We start from the raw sequence: 12,957 nt of genomic DNA, 5'->3' as shown, positions 1-12,957 counted from the left end.
CGCCTGCTAGCCAGAGGCATGTTACAGAGAATTAGCAGGCTCTAAAAGCAGGAGAGGAGGCATGTCTCAAGTATTGTGGCGATATCTTGAATTTGCAGAGACCAAAGTGAGGTGCAGAGCAGTAAGAAGGGCCCTGACCTCAGGGTTAAAGTAATCTGGCCTTGCATCTCAGTGCTGCCACTCACTCGTGGTGTGGTCCGTAGTAAATTACCTGACCTCTGTGCCCTTGCTTTCTCATCAGCAAAAACAGTTCCCACCTTGCAAGTGTGTTGTGAAGATGAGACATCATGCATGCAAAACACCAGCACAGACATACGACAGACCTTCAGTGTTTGACACAGTGGTCAGCGCCACTGTCAAGGTTGTTTCTTTTGTCATTTTTATTTTTCACAAAATAAGTTAGGGTTTACAGTTTTCCCTTTGTGGTTTCGTTTTGTTGTTTTCATTTTCTTACTCTGAAAATAAATAATTTCTAAGTGGTAATGTCATCTGCAAATATTTTGAAAATTAATGTTTTACATACATTATTACGGTTCTTTACAGTTTACAGAGGACTTTCACAATCTGGAGGAGATTGGGGAGCAGTGACTCTCTCTCTTTTCTCCCTGTGAGGACACTCAGACTTGGAGTCTATGGAACATTCCCAAGGCCACCTGACTTCTAAATGGCAGAGCCAACATCCGAGCTCAGACCTGAACCCAGGGCCCCTTTGACTACCTCAGCGACATCTCTGGGGCTAAGCCAGACTCTTTTGTAAGGATTGTTTTCTTTTCTTTGTAGCTGTCAATACCAGCAAATATGCAGAAAGCTATCGGATCCAGACTTATGCAGAATATGTGGGAAAAAAACATGAGGAGAAGCAGATCAAGAGAAAGTGGCCAGAAGAGAGTTGGAAGGAGGTTGAGAGAAAGCGGTTAAACACTCAGTGCGTGTCCTACGCTCTGCAGAATCACTGTTACCGCACCAACAGGTAAGAATCCTTGGCTGCTGATTTAAGAGGGCAGCGTTGTTCTAGCAAAATCTTTTCTTGTTGCTGTCTACAGGATGGTAAGTAATAATGTAACCTTTGAGAAAGACTTTTTTTCTAACTTCTTCTGTAATATCAGAAGTGACTACTACCTGAATTCCTTCTGTGCTTTATCGACCACAACTCTTTCAGTTAATACAAAACCCTCCTGAGGCAGACAGGATACATCTTATTGCCATTTTAGGGGTGAGGAAACAGAGGCTCCATGTCTTGCCCACCAGTTGAGAGAGAGCCAGTTTCAGAGCTGAACTTGGCTGTGTCTGATCCGTTCCCCTTCTTGGTGTGCCATGTTGCCTCTGTCTGAGCCTCTGAATTCTGCTCAGATCTTCTGCATGCCTACTATAAAAGGAGACCTTGATGAATACTTCCTTTAGTGGTTTTAATAATCTTTCTTTCAGAAAGTAAACACTGGTAACAGTTTGGCATCTTTGTGAAATTACAAAACATAGATATAGAAAACGGGGCGAGAGGGCAGTTCTTGAAAAAATTGTAAAGTTCATAAAAGTGTGAATTAGCAGAAGAAAAAGTTAGCCATAATTCCACTACCCAGAAGCAATCGCAATTAATATTTTGGATTGCCCTCCATACTTTTCAAATGGTTTTTTAGAGATTTAAAAAATTGAAGTATAATTAACATACAATAAAATGTTCAGATGTAAAATGTTTAATTTAGTTCAAAGAGTTTTGACAGTGTTATACCCCATGTAACCACCACCCAAAGCAAGATCTAGAACATTTCTATTTCCCTCAAAAGTTTCCTTGTTCCCCTTTTTAAGCAAACCCAATCCTTCACTGCCCTAAGCAACTACTTCTGATTTCTATGACTGTAGATTAATTTTTATTATTCTTGGAATTTGTAAAACCTGGAATCATATGGTATTGTGTTTGGCTTCATTTGCTTAACATGTTTTTGAAATTCATCCTTGATATCGTGTGTATTAGTAGTTCATTATTTTTTATTGTTCGGTAGTATCCACTGTACAAATATACGACATTTACCTGTTTTCCGGTTGGTGGACATTTGCGTTGTTTCCACTTTGGAACTATTATAGATAGATAAGGCTGCTATGAACATTTCTATGAAAAAAAATTTTGTGGGCATTTGTTTTCATTTCTCTTGAGTAAACATCTAAGACTGGAATTGTTTTTTCTTAGGATAGATGTATGTTAAATTTCATACGAACAGTTCTCTAGACTGAATGTACCATTTTTTACTCTGTCCACATTGTATGAAAGTTCCAGTTGCTCTATATCCTTGCCAACATTTATTGCTGTCAGTGTTTTTTATTCTAGCCATTCTAGAGGATATAAGATTAGGTATTGCCTTGTGGTTTTAATTTGCGATTCTCTAGTAACTAGTGATGTTGACCACCTTTTTGTGTGCTTGCTGGCTATTCAGATATCTTCTTTTTGAGGTGGATATTTAAGTCTCTCGCCCATTTTCTAATTGGGTTGTTTGTCTTTTCACTGTAGGAATTCTTTTACGTATTCCGGATATACATCTTTTGTCAGATATATGTGCTACAAATGCATTTTTTTCAAGTTCGGGGTTGCCTCTTTATTACTGAGGTCTTTTGATGAGCAGATATTTTGATGAAGTCCTGTTTATAATTTTTTTCTTTGTGATTAGTGAGTTTTATCCTTGTCCAAAAAATCTTTGTATACCCCAAAGTTTTAATGATTTTCCTATATGTTTTCTTCTAGAAGATTTATAGTTTTAGCTTTTACATTTAAATTGTGATCCATTTCAAATTAATTTTGTAGATGGAATGAGTTAGAAACCAGGGTTTAGATCTTTACATATGGATATCCACTTGTTCCAGTAGGATTTGTTCAAAAGATTTTTCTTTCCTCATTGTTCGACTTCACTTTTGTCAAAAATAAGTTGACCATGTACATCTATTTATGAACTCTTCAGTTTCACTCATTTTTATGACTCCTCTTATGCCGATACCATACTTTCTTATTTCTGTGACTTTATAGTAAGTCTTAAAATCAGGTAGCATAAACCTTCTAACATGTTTTGTTTTTTTTTTTAACAGATTGTTTTGGCTATTTTAGGTCCTTTGTATTCCAAGTAAATTTTAGAATCATCTTGACTATATCTTCATTAAGCCTTTTTTTGTATTTTTTGCCGTAGAGGTCTTACATGTCTTATGTTAATTTGCTTCCTAAATATATTATTGATTCTATTATAATGGAATTGTTTTCTTAAAACAATTCACTCATTTTCAAATTTTTGCTGTTTCTATGCAGACATATAATTAATTGTTGTATATTGACCTTGTGTTCTTCAACCTTTTAAAATTCACTTATCCTGATAGGGTTTTTTAAAACTACATTCCGTAAGATTTTTTATGTGCACAGTCATGTTGGCATGCTGTTAACAGCCTGACTTCTTTTCCAGTCTTCATGTCTTTTATTTCTTTTCCTTGCCTTGATTGTACTGACTAGCACTTCTGGTGTACTGTTAAATAGAAGTGGTGAGAATGGATATCCCTGCCTCGTTCCCAGTATTGGAGAGGGGAACTTCAGTGTTTCCAGTGAAGTGTGAGTTTTTAGGTTGTCCATATATGTCGTTTTTCAGGCTGTGGAAGTTTTCTTCCATTTCTAGTAAGCTTAGAGTTTGTGTCATGAATGGATGTTGAATATTTTCAGAAGCTCTTTCTGTATCTTTTTCAGTTATCTTATGGTTTTCGCCCTTTATTAATATTTTGAATTTCATTGATTGGTTTTGAGAGCTTAATCTGATTTGTATTCCTGGGAGAAATCCCATTTGGTCATGATGTATTATCCTTTTTACATGTTGCTGGATTTGATTGGCTAATAGTTTGTGAAGTATTTTTATATCTTTATTCATGAGGAACATTAGATTGTAATTTTCTTTTCTTTTGATATCTTTGTCAAGTTTTTGTATCAGGATTATGCTGACTTCATAAAACTAGTTAAGAAGTTCTATTATTTTCTGAAACTATGTGTATAGGATTTTTTTCCTTAAATTTTTGTTAGAATTTACCAGTGAAGACATCTGGGCGTAGAGTTTTTCTGCGGGGTGGTTTTTCTTTATGAACTCAATTTCTTTAATAGATATGGGGCTATTTAGATTTTCTTATTTATTCTTGTATCACTTTTAGTATTTTGTGTTTTTCAAGGACTATTCTATTTCCTTTAAGTTGTCAAAATCATTAGCATAAAATTATTAGCTCAGAATATTCCCTTATAATTTTAATATCTGTAGGGTCTATAATTATGTCCCTTTAAAATTTCCTGATATTGATAATTTGAGTTTCCTCTTTTTTTGCTTTGCTAGGTGATTATCAATTAATTCTTTCAGAGAACCAACTTTAACTTTATTTTTTTCCTCTTGTTTTTCTGTCTTATGTTTTCATTTATTTATACTATTATTTCTTTTGCTGATTTTGAATTTGTTATTCTTTGTCTAGCTTTTTAAAGTAGGAACTTAACTCATTTATCTTATTACATTTCTTCTAATAAAAGCATTTAAAGCTATAAATTTTCCTTTAGACTCTGCGTATTTTGATATATTGTCTTTCCACTATTTGTTACAAACATTTTCTAATTTCTCCTGCGCTTTCTACTTTAACGCATGAGTTATTTAGAACTTTTTTGGTAATTACTAAGACTTGCTTTATGGCCTGGTATGTGGTCTGCCTTGGTGAGTGTTCTGCATATATTTAGACTGAGTGTGAGGTTTCATGAATATAATTTTGGGTTACATTGGTTCGTGGTGTCACTCAAATCTTCAATATCCTTACTGATTTTTTGTTTGTTTGTTTGTTTACTGTTCTTTTAACTATTGAAAGGGGTGTCGAAGTCTCTAACTATGGTTGTGGATTTATTTGCTTCATGTGTTTTGAAAATCTTTTGATAGGTATATGCTTGTTTTGGATTATCATAGCTTTTTAACTAATTGCCCCTTTTATCATTATGAAATATTTCTCTATTTTTAGTAATCTTGTTTTGATGTTTGTTCTATCTAATATTAACATAACCACTCTTCTATAGTGATTTGTTCAGCCTTTTAATGTTACACATAAGTCTGCCTCACATGTTGGTGTTCGTTTCATATTTGTCCTGTTTGTTCAATGTCCCTCTATTCCTCTCCTCTGTCACCTTTTGGATGAATTGTGTATTAAGTATTTATTGATGTTTTAGCATTCCACATTATCTTCTCTATTGACTTTTTGCTTATACCTATCTTTGTGTTATTTTTTTAGTCATTGCTCCAGAGTAGTGTTTAGCAAACTATATCCATAGGCCAAATCCAGCCCGCATGCTTTTATAAAGTTTTATTAGAATACAGCCATGCCCGTTAATATATATATTGTCTATGGCTGCTTTGCATTACAATGGCAGATTTGGGTAGTCATGACAGAGACCACATGGCCCACAAAATCCAAAATGTTTATATCAGTTCCTTTACAGAAAACTTTGCTGACCCTTACGCCAGGGCTATACTCTCTAATGTGGTAGCCATGAGCTACACGTGGTTAAGTACTTGAAATAGTGTCTAGTCCAAACTGAGATGTGTTACAAATTTAAATACACACCAGATTTTGAAAAATTGGTTGCATGTTGAAATGAAAATATTTTGTATATTTTGGGCTAAGTAAAATATTAATATTAATTTCACTTGTTTCCTTTTACTTTTTTTAAATGGTGGCTCATAAGAAATTTAGAATTACATATCTAGTTCACATTCCATTTCTATTGGCCAAGTACTGCTCTAGAGATTATAATATGCATCTTAAATGTATCACATTTTATCTTTAAGTGAAAATTATACTACTTCATGAACAATGAAAGACTCCTACAGCAGTATATGTCCATTTACCTCCTTCCATCCTTTGTGATACTTTGTCTCATATTTTACTTTTACAAATCCTGTATATCCCCCCAATACTTTGATTCTTTATTGTTTTTGTTGCTTTTCTCTCTCTTTTTTTTTCTTTAAACAGTTCATACTCTTAAATAAGGGACTAAAGTATAGGGGAAATGACATAAGTATAAGTATCAAAATTAGGCACCCCTAACTGGAAAGGTACTGTTAAGATGGTGGAGAGGAAGACAGCTATAGCTGTCGGAGGGCTCACTTCTGTTGGCTTTAGTCAGCTGACTCAGAGACTGTGGGAGAGATCTCACAGCAGTTAGCAGTGCCGATATGGATGCATGTCCATTTCTCCTGCTATGTGCACTGATGTTGTGTCAGCATGCTTCTTTTCTGTAATAAATTCAGTGTCCAGAATATTCAAGGACTTTGTAGTCGACAATGGGACAAAAGATAGGGCTTAGGTTCTGGGAAACTGGGTTGGATATAAATTTACTTGAGAAGGGGAGAAAGAGATTTGGGGTGGTAGTGTGAGACCTGCACAAATCTGGGTTAGCCCAGAGTTTGGAACACCCTCTACTGTGGGTGTGAAAACATTTAAGATCTTACTGATATGATAAGTGTTTAGTCTCTGTAAATGAACACTGGTGTTTGAAACATTCTTGAAAGACAGATGCTACTACCATTCTCATTTTATTAATATTTTGTAGTTAATAAAGGAAATGTTTTTCCAAAGCCACTTTGCCCAGATTTTGGCTAGTCATGTCTGTGGATTATTTGCTCTTTGGTTTATTTCAACTGTTCGCGAGACTAAATTTCAGCCTTCCTTGAAAATGTAGTAGCTCCCAGGACTTGTTCTGCTCGTGTAGGAAATGCTAAAGCATACATTGAAGCTATGGTTTCAGATTTCACATACTTTTCATCTAAAGTCAGTGTTTTCAGAAAGTAACTGAATGTGCATGTTACATTAGGAAATGGTGGGGAGGGGGTGACTTTAGAGACAAAGAGGGATTCTCCTTAAACAGACGGTATTCCAGGACCCATTGCCTTGTCAGACTGCTTACACATTTACTCATAAATGCGCCTGTGGAGCAAGTGTTTTCTCTCCTCCTACTGAAAAAAATGCCTTAGAGACAACAGAAACCATGTGCCTTGTAAGGCAGAGTGGGAAAGCAAAGACGGTTCAAGCTTAGGCTCTGCCACCACCTAGTATCTTAAAATAAACTCTTCATTCCTCCCTTCCGTGAGTGCTCGTCAAGAGCCCCAACATTTGCCTTTGTTTTCTCATCATAAATGATGCCTTTTGTTGGAAAGAATGCTAAAGTCCCTTCTAGTTCTTAAGTTCCAAGTGTTGTTAACGCTGTACACAGCGTAGGGCATGAGGAGGAAACTGTTACAAGCCCTTGAGAGCCTTTGATTCTCTCCCCAAATGGCAAGGAGTCTCTTCCCAACCTGAGAATTAGATTTTTAAAAATCCCTGTAGTAGGATAATTTTTTATTGAGCATATCATAAAACATTTAAGATTGGATAAACCACTGTGACAAGTGACAAGTAAACCTATGAAAGCCCTTTACTTCACAAAAATAATAAAGACAGCCTACCCACTTTCAATGGGTGCTGCCTTTCAAATTCCTACCTACCACCTATATACTAGAATTTCTTAGAAGCATCTTCAAGAAGATGGCTAGAAACCACTACGCTGTGGCAGAATAAACTTGTACTCAGCCCTTCTTTGCCCTGAGTCCTCCGTTTACACATGCATTGCTTTCCTGCTTCTGGGACTTGCCCCTCACCTTTAGACCCCCCATCCCACACCACTGTCTCAGAAGTATTTCTACAACATGAGCCTGGAGCTCCACCCTGGTTTCGGCTCCTCTTCTCAGCAATGCTCTCAGAAGCTCTATGGTGACCATTTCTTTTTTCTTGCCTCTGGCTCCATTGCAGAACTCACCAGCCCTACAGCTTTAAGTGTTTCTTCTGTTCCTTGTTTTCAGCTGCCTTTTTTCTAGGGAAATGTCCCGTTCTTTTGCTCTTATTTGCTTCTAGGTTCTGTAGTCTAGGGTAAGACTTTACATCCAGATGACACTCCTGCAATTTGCATATTCCTTTCAATAGACCCTTAGCTTCTGGAAAGGGTTGTAGAAGTTCCCTAGTCTAGCAACCTCACAGTCTTATATTTGGGCAGAGTGAATGTTGACAAATTCAGTGTAGACCTTGTGGGTTGTGTATATTTTAGCAGAGAAGGTGCTTCTCGGCTTTAAGCCATTGAAGTGGTCAGTGCACATAATTTTTAAAAGTTCACATAGTACAGGAGAATATAAAATGCAGGGCGGAAAATCTTAACTCCCTACTCCCTGTTCTTTCCAGCTGCAACTATTGTTTCATTTTCTTTCCGTCGTTTTCTACTCTACTTTTAAATAATATCTCTATTTCTTGTCTTACCAACTTTGACCAATATATCGCTTCTATAAAAGATTAAAAATTAAGCACATATATATTACTTTCCATCTCTCTGTCCTTCTTACTTTGGTTAGTTAGGTTATTTATACTACTTACTACTTTTTGTACCTGTACTTTTATGCTTTCTTGAGAAGTTGTTCCAAGAGACGGCAGCAGGTATACAGCATATATTATTATAATCGTGTAAATCTAATTCTCCAAAGGAAAAGAAAGTTGTACATTGGGGCCAACAAAAAAGAAAATGTATTCGTCATTAAAACTTTGAGTGTTTCAAACTCTGGGCTACCCAAAGGAGAATCATCCAAATATCCCAGCCCTTTTTGTGTGCTTTTTTTGAGGGAAGTAATTTTCTTTTCCTTGAGTGATAGATTTTCTCTTTTTTGCATATGTAGTGTTTGGTTAGTAAACGCAATAAAAATGCCTCTGTTTCACCTTCATAATTGATAATGTTGCCAGATATAGAATTGTGGATCTAAAAATTTATCCTTTCAGAACTTTAAATAGAGACCACTGTAATCATTGACTTACTTTGCTGTTTTCCTTCCAAGGCAGGTGCCACGTTTTCTGTGTCTCTGTGTCTCTAGTACCTAGAGTCTGACCCAGCATGTGGACTCAGGTGTTTGGTGAATTAATGAATGAATAAATACTTGAGTGTCTGCTCTGGCCTAGGCCTTTCATGTTTTAGCTCATGTGATGCTCATAGCAGCACTGCGATGGAGGTGAGGATATCCCCATTTCACAGAGTCTCAGGGAGATTAAATGATTCTTGACTAAGAATTGCGTTTGGTACCAGAATGATCTGCAGAGCCCTGTTCTTTCTGCCATCCATCATGCTCCCCCACATGAATTATCCCAGGTCTGGTATAGCCCTGTCCTCAGGGGAACAAAGTACTCAAATAGTTGCATCTAGATACATGCCACATAGGGGGCTATTGTCTTGACTCTGATCACCACACATCTAAGGAAACATCTAAGAGCTTTTATCTTTTCATTTAAAGGTGATATCCTAGGAAGTAGAAGAGAGGCGCTTTTGAATTTCTGCTTGAAAGAAGACCAAACTTTTCATTACAGAAAAATTTCAAACATGTACAAAAGTAGAGAAAATAATATAACAAACTCTCATCTAGCTTTCACAAAGTGTCAACAGTCAGTGTGTGGCCAGTCCTATTTTATTAGCATTCTTTCTCTCCCTCTCACCTTTAGATAATTTTGACGTGAATCATGACCAGCATATCATTTCAGCCACTCGCCTATATATGCATTTTCAAAAACATAAGCAGTCATTTTTAAAGAAAACTACAATACTACTGCCACAAAAAAATCAACAATAATTTCTTAATATCAGATATTCAGTGTTCAAATTTCCTGCTCACAAATTTTTAAAAATAATTGTTTCTTTGAGCTCCACTTTCCAAACAAGGTCACATGTTACATTTGGTTGATGTGTCACATTTGGTTGACGTGTCTCCTATCTCTCAATCTGTAAATTCCCTCTCTCTGTGGCTTCTCTTCCCCCAGCCCCACCCCTTTGCAGTACGTTTTAGAAACCAGGCTATTTGCTCTGTAGAATTTCCCATATGCTGGAACATTCTTTTAAGATTGTTTAACATATACCCTGACTACTGTGTTTATAATTAACTGGTAGTTAGGTCTATAAACTTGATCAGATTCAGGACTGAACTAATGGCAAGACTATTTAAAAGACGGTGTTGTATATTTCCAATTGCATCACATTGGGTGGCATAAAATGTCTACTTGTCTCTCTTTTTGTGATAAGATGGATCAGATGGGTTCAGATGTTGCTATCCTGGTCCATCCAATATAAAATTTCTTATTAGCTTTTTAGCTGATGATGTTTGTAGCCATTAATGATCAATGGCTAGATCCATTATTTAATTAAGAGTTGCAAAATGATGATCTTATTTATAGTTTGTTCCCTCGTCATTATTCCAAATGCTTTCATTTAAAATAAAAAATTTCTTCTCATTATCTATTTAGTTATTGGGAGATACAGATAGAAAAAACAGAATAAATTCTTTAATCTCACCCCCCAACACACCTTTTTAAAATCACTTTTCAGAGTAATTAGTTGATTTCCTAGCATCTTCCAAAGGAGAGAAAAAAGATTTGTTTTGTTTTAACCACGTGTATTTTAAAAATATGTTTTATATATTTTAGTATATTACAGTTACTATTCTTTTTGATGTTCTAATTATCTTGTTTATGACCAGTGGGAGCCATTTTGAGTTGCCTCTTGAGTCTTTTGGTGCAGTCCCAATAGTCTTTAACAGCTTCTTTGATTTTGAACATTCTTAAGAAGGTGTTCCATGCTCCTCTTATCCATTTCCCACCTCATGTTTGGAATCAGCCATATCTCCAAGGGGCTCGTTCTTTTTGATGGGATATAGTGTTTAGAAACCATAATTGGGGTTCCAAGAGTGTTGACTGATAGTGCCTTATTTATTGTTTTATAGCCTTTTTGAATGAAAAGGGCTAGCAAGGTAACCTTTTCTTTCTTTCTTCCTTTTTTCTTTTTAAGATAAGTTTTTACCGATATTTCCAATTCCGCTTAGACTCCAGGACTTATTTAAATTTAAAAACTTTTGTTTCTCTTTTTCTTTGCTGAAAATTCTGGTTTCTAATGATATTAAATTATTTGCTTTATCCTACTACATATAATAGTTTCAGAATAACTATATCAGTGTCATTACTAGTAACATAATTATTGAAAATAATTTTACATTTTTGCAGTAGTTTTTGTCACTAAAGTCAGATTTCCTTATTTTAAAATCACTTGAAGTAATTAATTACTCTTTGTGTGGTTAAGCTACCAACTCAGTAAGCATTTAGGTTTGTTTTATTTTCACTTTTAGGGATTCCCTTTTTAAAAATTTTAATTTTGCTTTATAATTATGTAAAACATTTATGTCGTTCCAAGGTCAAATCTACCAAAATTACTTACCTGTCTTTTGTTTCCTCTCTCTCTTGTGGTGACCAGTTAGTTTTTAGTCTATCTGTTTATTGTTACAAATATGTAAACAACCACCTACATATTCTCCCACCTTTTGCTAGATAGGTGAGAATGGACCACACATACTTTTCTCAACCTTCCTTTTTCCTTCTGGCCACATAACTTGGAAGTCATTCTTATTCCACCTCTGTTAAAGTGTAATTCTTTATACTGCAAATGGCTTTAGTGTTCTTCAACCTCCTTAATAAAACATACTTACCAGCTAAACCTGGGTGTTAATCCTAGTTTAAATGATAAACCTTGTGGTGAAATTCATGAATATTGTATAAGTCAGACACTTTGTGAAAGATTAACTCATGACTAGTGCTCTAGTTCAGATGAATCATTCTTCTTTTTCTTTTTCTCATCTTATCTCTTTCTCTGTTCCATCAGTGTAAACGTATAAAGCTCACTGAAACACAGCATGCTTTTTGGAATACCTACAGACCAGTGTGAAAAATGAGAGAATGCTGATATTTATTAAGCATATTCTTTATTCCTGGCACTATGCTAGGTGTTTTATGTCATTAAAAAAAAAAAAGCTGTATGACTTAGTGTAACCCTGGGTGACATTCCTAATTTATATATGAGAAAGATGAGTCTCAGAGAAGCTAAATAATTTAGCTGAAGTTACACAGGATTCTAACTTACAGGCATTGTGGATCTGTAGCCCAGTGTATTAAGTTGCCTCTTAGGAACACAGCACATCTACACCTATGAGTGTGTATATTTGAGAGAGATGCTGTCTCATTTTAATAAATTAATGTTTTCGTTTTTCTTTTTTTTTAACTGTATCAGAAGGGCCCTAAGTTTAAACTGAATTTCAACCTTCCTTCTTTGGGGAAAGGATTTAGATGCTAGTCTTACAGATTATCAATGTAAAACTATTAGTTTTTTTAAAAAAGTTTAAAAATAGACAGAAATAAGAATTCCAAAAATACGTGTCGTCCGTCTGGTATGCTCAGCACTAGTCATCCCCTTAGTAGAATCCAGTCTTGGCCATTGACGGATTGATAGATTGATATTAAGTAGAGGAACCATAGGGCAATGACTTGGAGATGAAAGGAAGAGGAAGCATTGAGTCTGTTGAGCCCAGAACAGTAACTTGAGGGAAGGGGTAGGGCAGTAGGAACCAAGTTAAGATTATGAAATACCATCATGAGAAGAGTAATGATTCTTTATCCTCACAGGGGACTGAGGAAGAATCCTGAGGGGGCATAGGTAGCATTATTAGTTCTATTTCACTGACAAAATTCAGAAAGGGGAAGTGGCTAGCTCCAGATCACAGAGCTAGTGACACAGCTCTCTTCTGCTGATTGGCTGCCTTTCCCTCTTCTTTGCTGGTTTTGGCTAGGTCTGATTATCTTTTCAGGGCTATCTGATTGTCTTTTAAAGGCGGTGCTAATTTCAGCTGGAAAGGTGGTAGAGACCTTAAAAATCTGTCCTAAGTGATTTTTTTTAATAAGTAAGGAAAAATGATTGTGGCCCTCTACTCAGCTTCCTGTCACTCACTCCTTTCTACCCTAACATCTGAACAATTGAAAGAAAGGATCAGTCTGGTCTGAAGGGAATATTTTAAGACATTCAAATAAACATTCAGCATAAAACTA

At 35.8% G+C, this 12,957-nt stretch overlaps 1 protein-coding gene across 3 annotated transcripts in view; it reads left to right on the top strand.

Annotated features, from left to right (window-relative positions):
• Positions 1-12,957, top strand: part of PARN (poly(A)-specific ribonuclease) — a 135,567-nt gene that overhangs the window by 96,554 nt on the left and 26,056 nt on the right. For all 3 annotated transcript variants that reach the window (XM_015588618.2, XM_025046110.1, XM_025046111.1), the window contains one exon: positions 781-970. In XM_015588618.2, the coding sequence (XP_015444104.1) occupies positions 781-970 (190 nt within the window). The remainder of the gene's footprint in view (positions 1-780; positions 971-12,957) is intronic.

The sequence above is a fragment of the Pteropus alecto genome, unplaced genomic scaffold, assembly GCF_000325575.1.
Source record: "Pteropus alecto unplaced genomic scaffold, ASM32557v1 scaffold34, whole genome shotgun sequence".
NCBI lineage: Eukaryota > Metazoa > Chordata > Mammalia > Chiroptera > Pteropodidae > Pteropus > Pteropus alecto.
The sequence above is the reverse complement of the archived record's forward strand: the minus strand, read 5'-3'. Positions and strand labels throughout refer to the sequence as shown.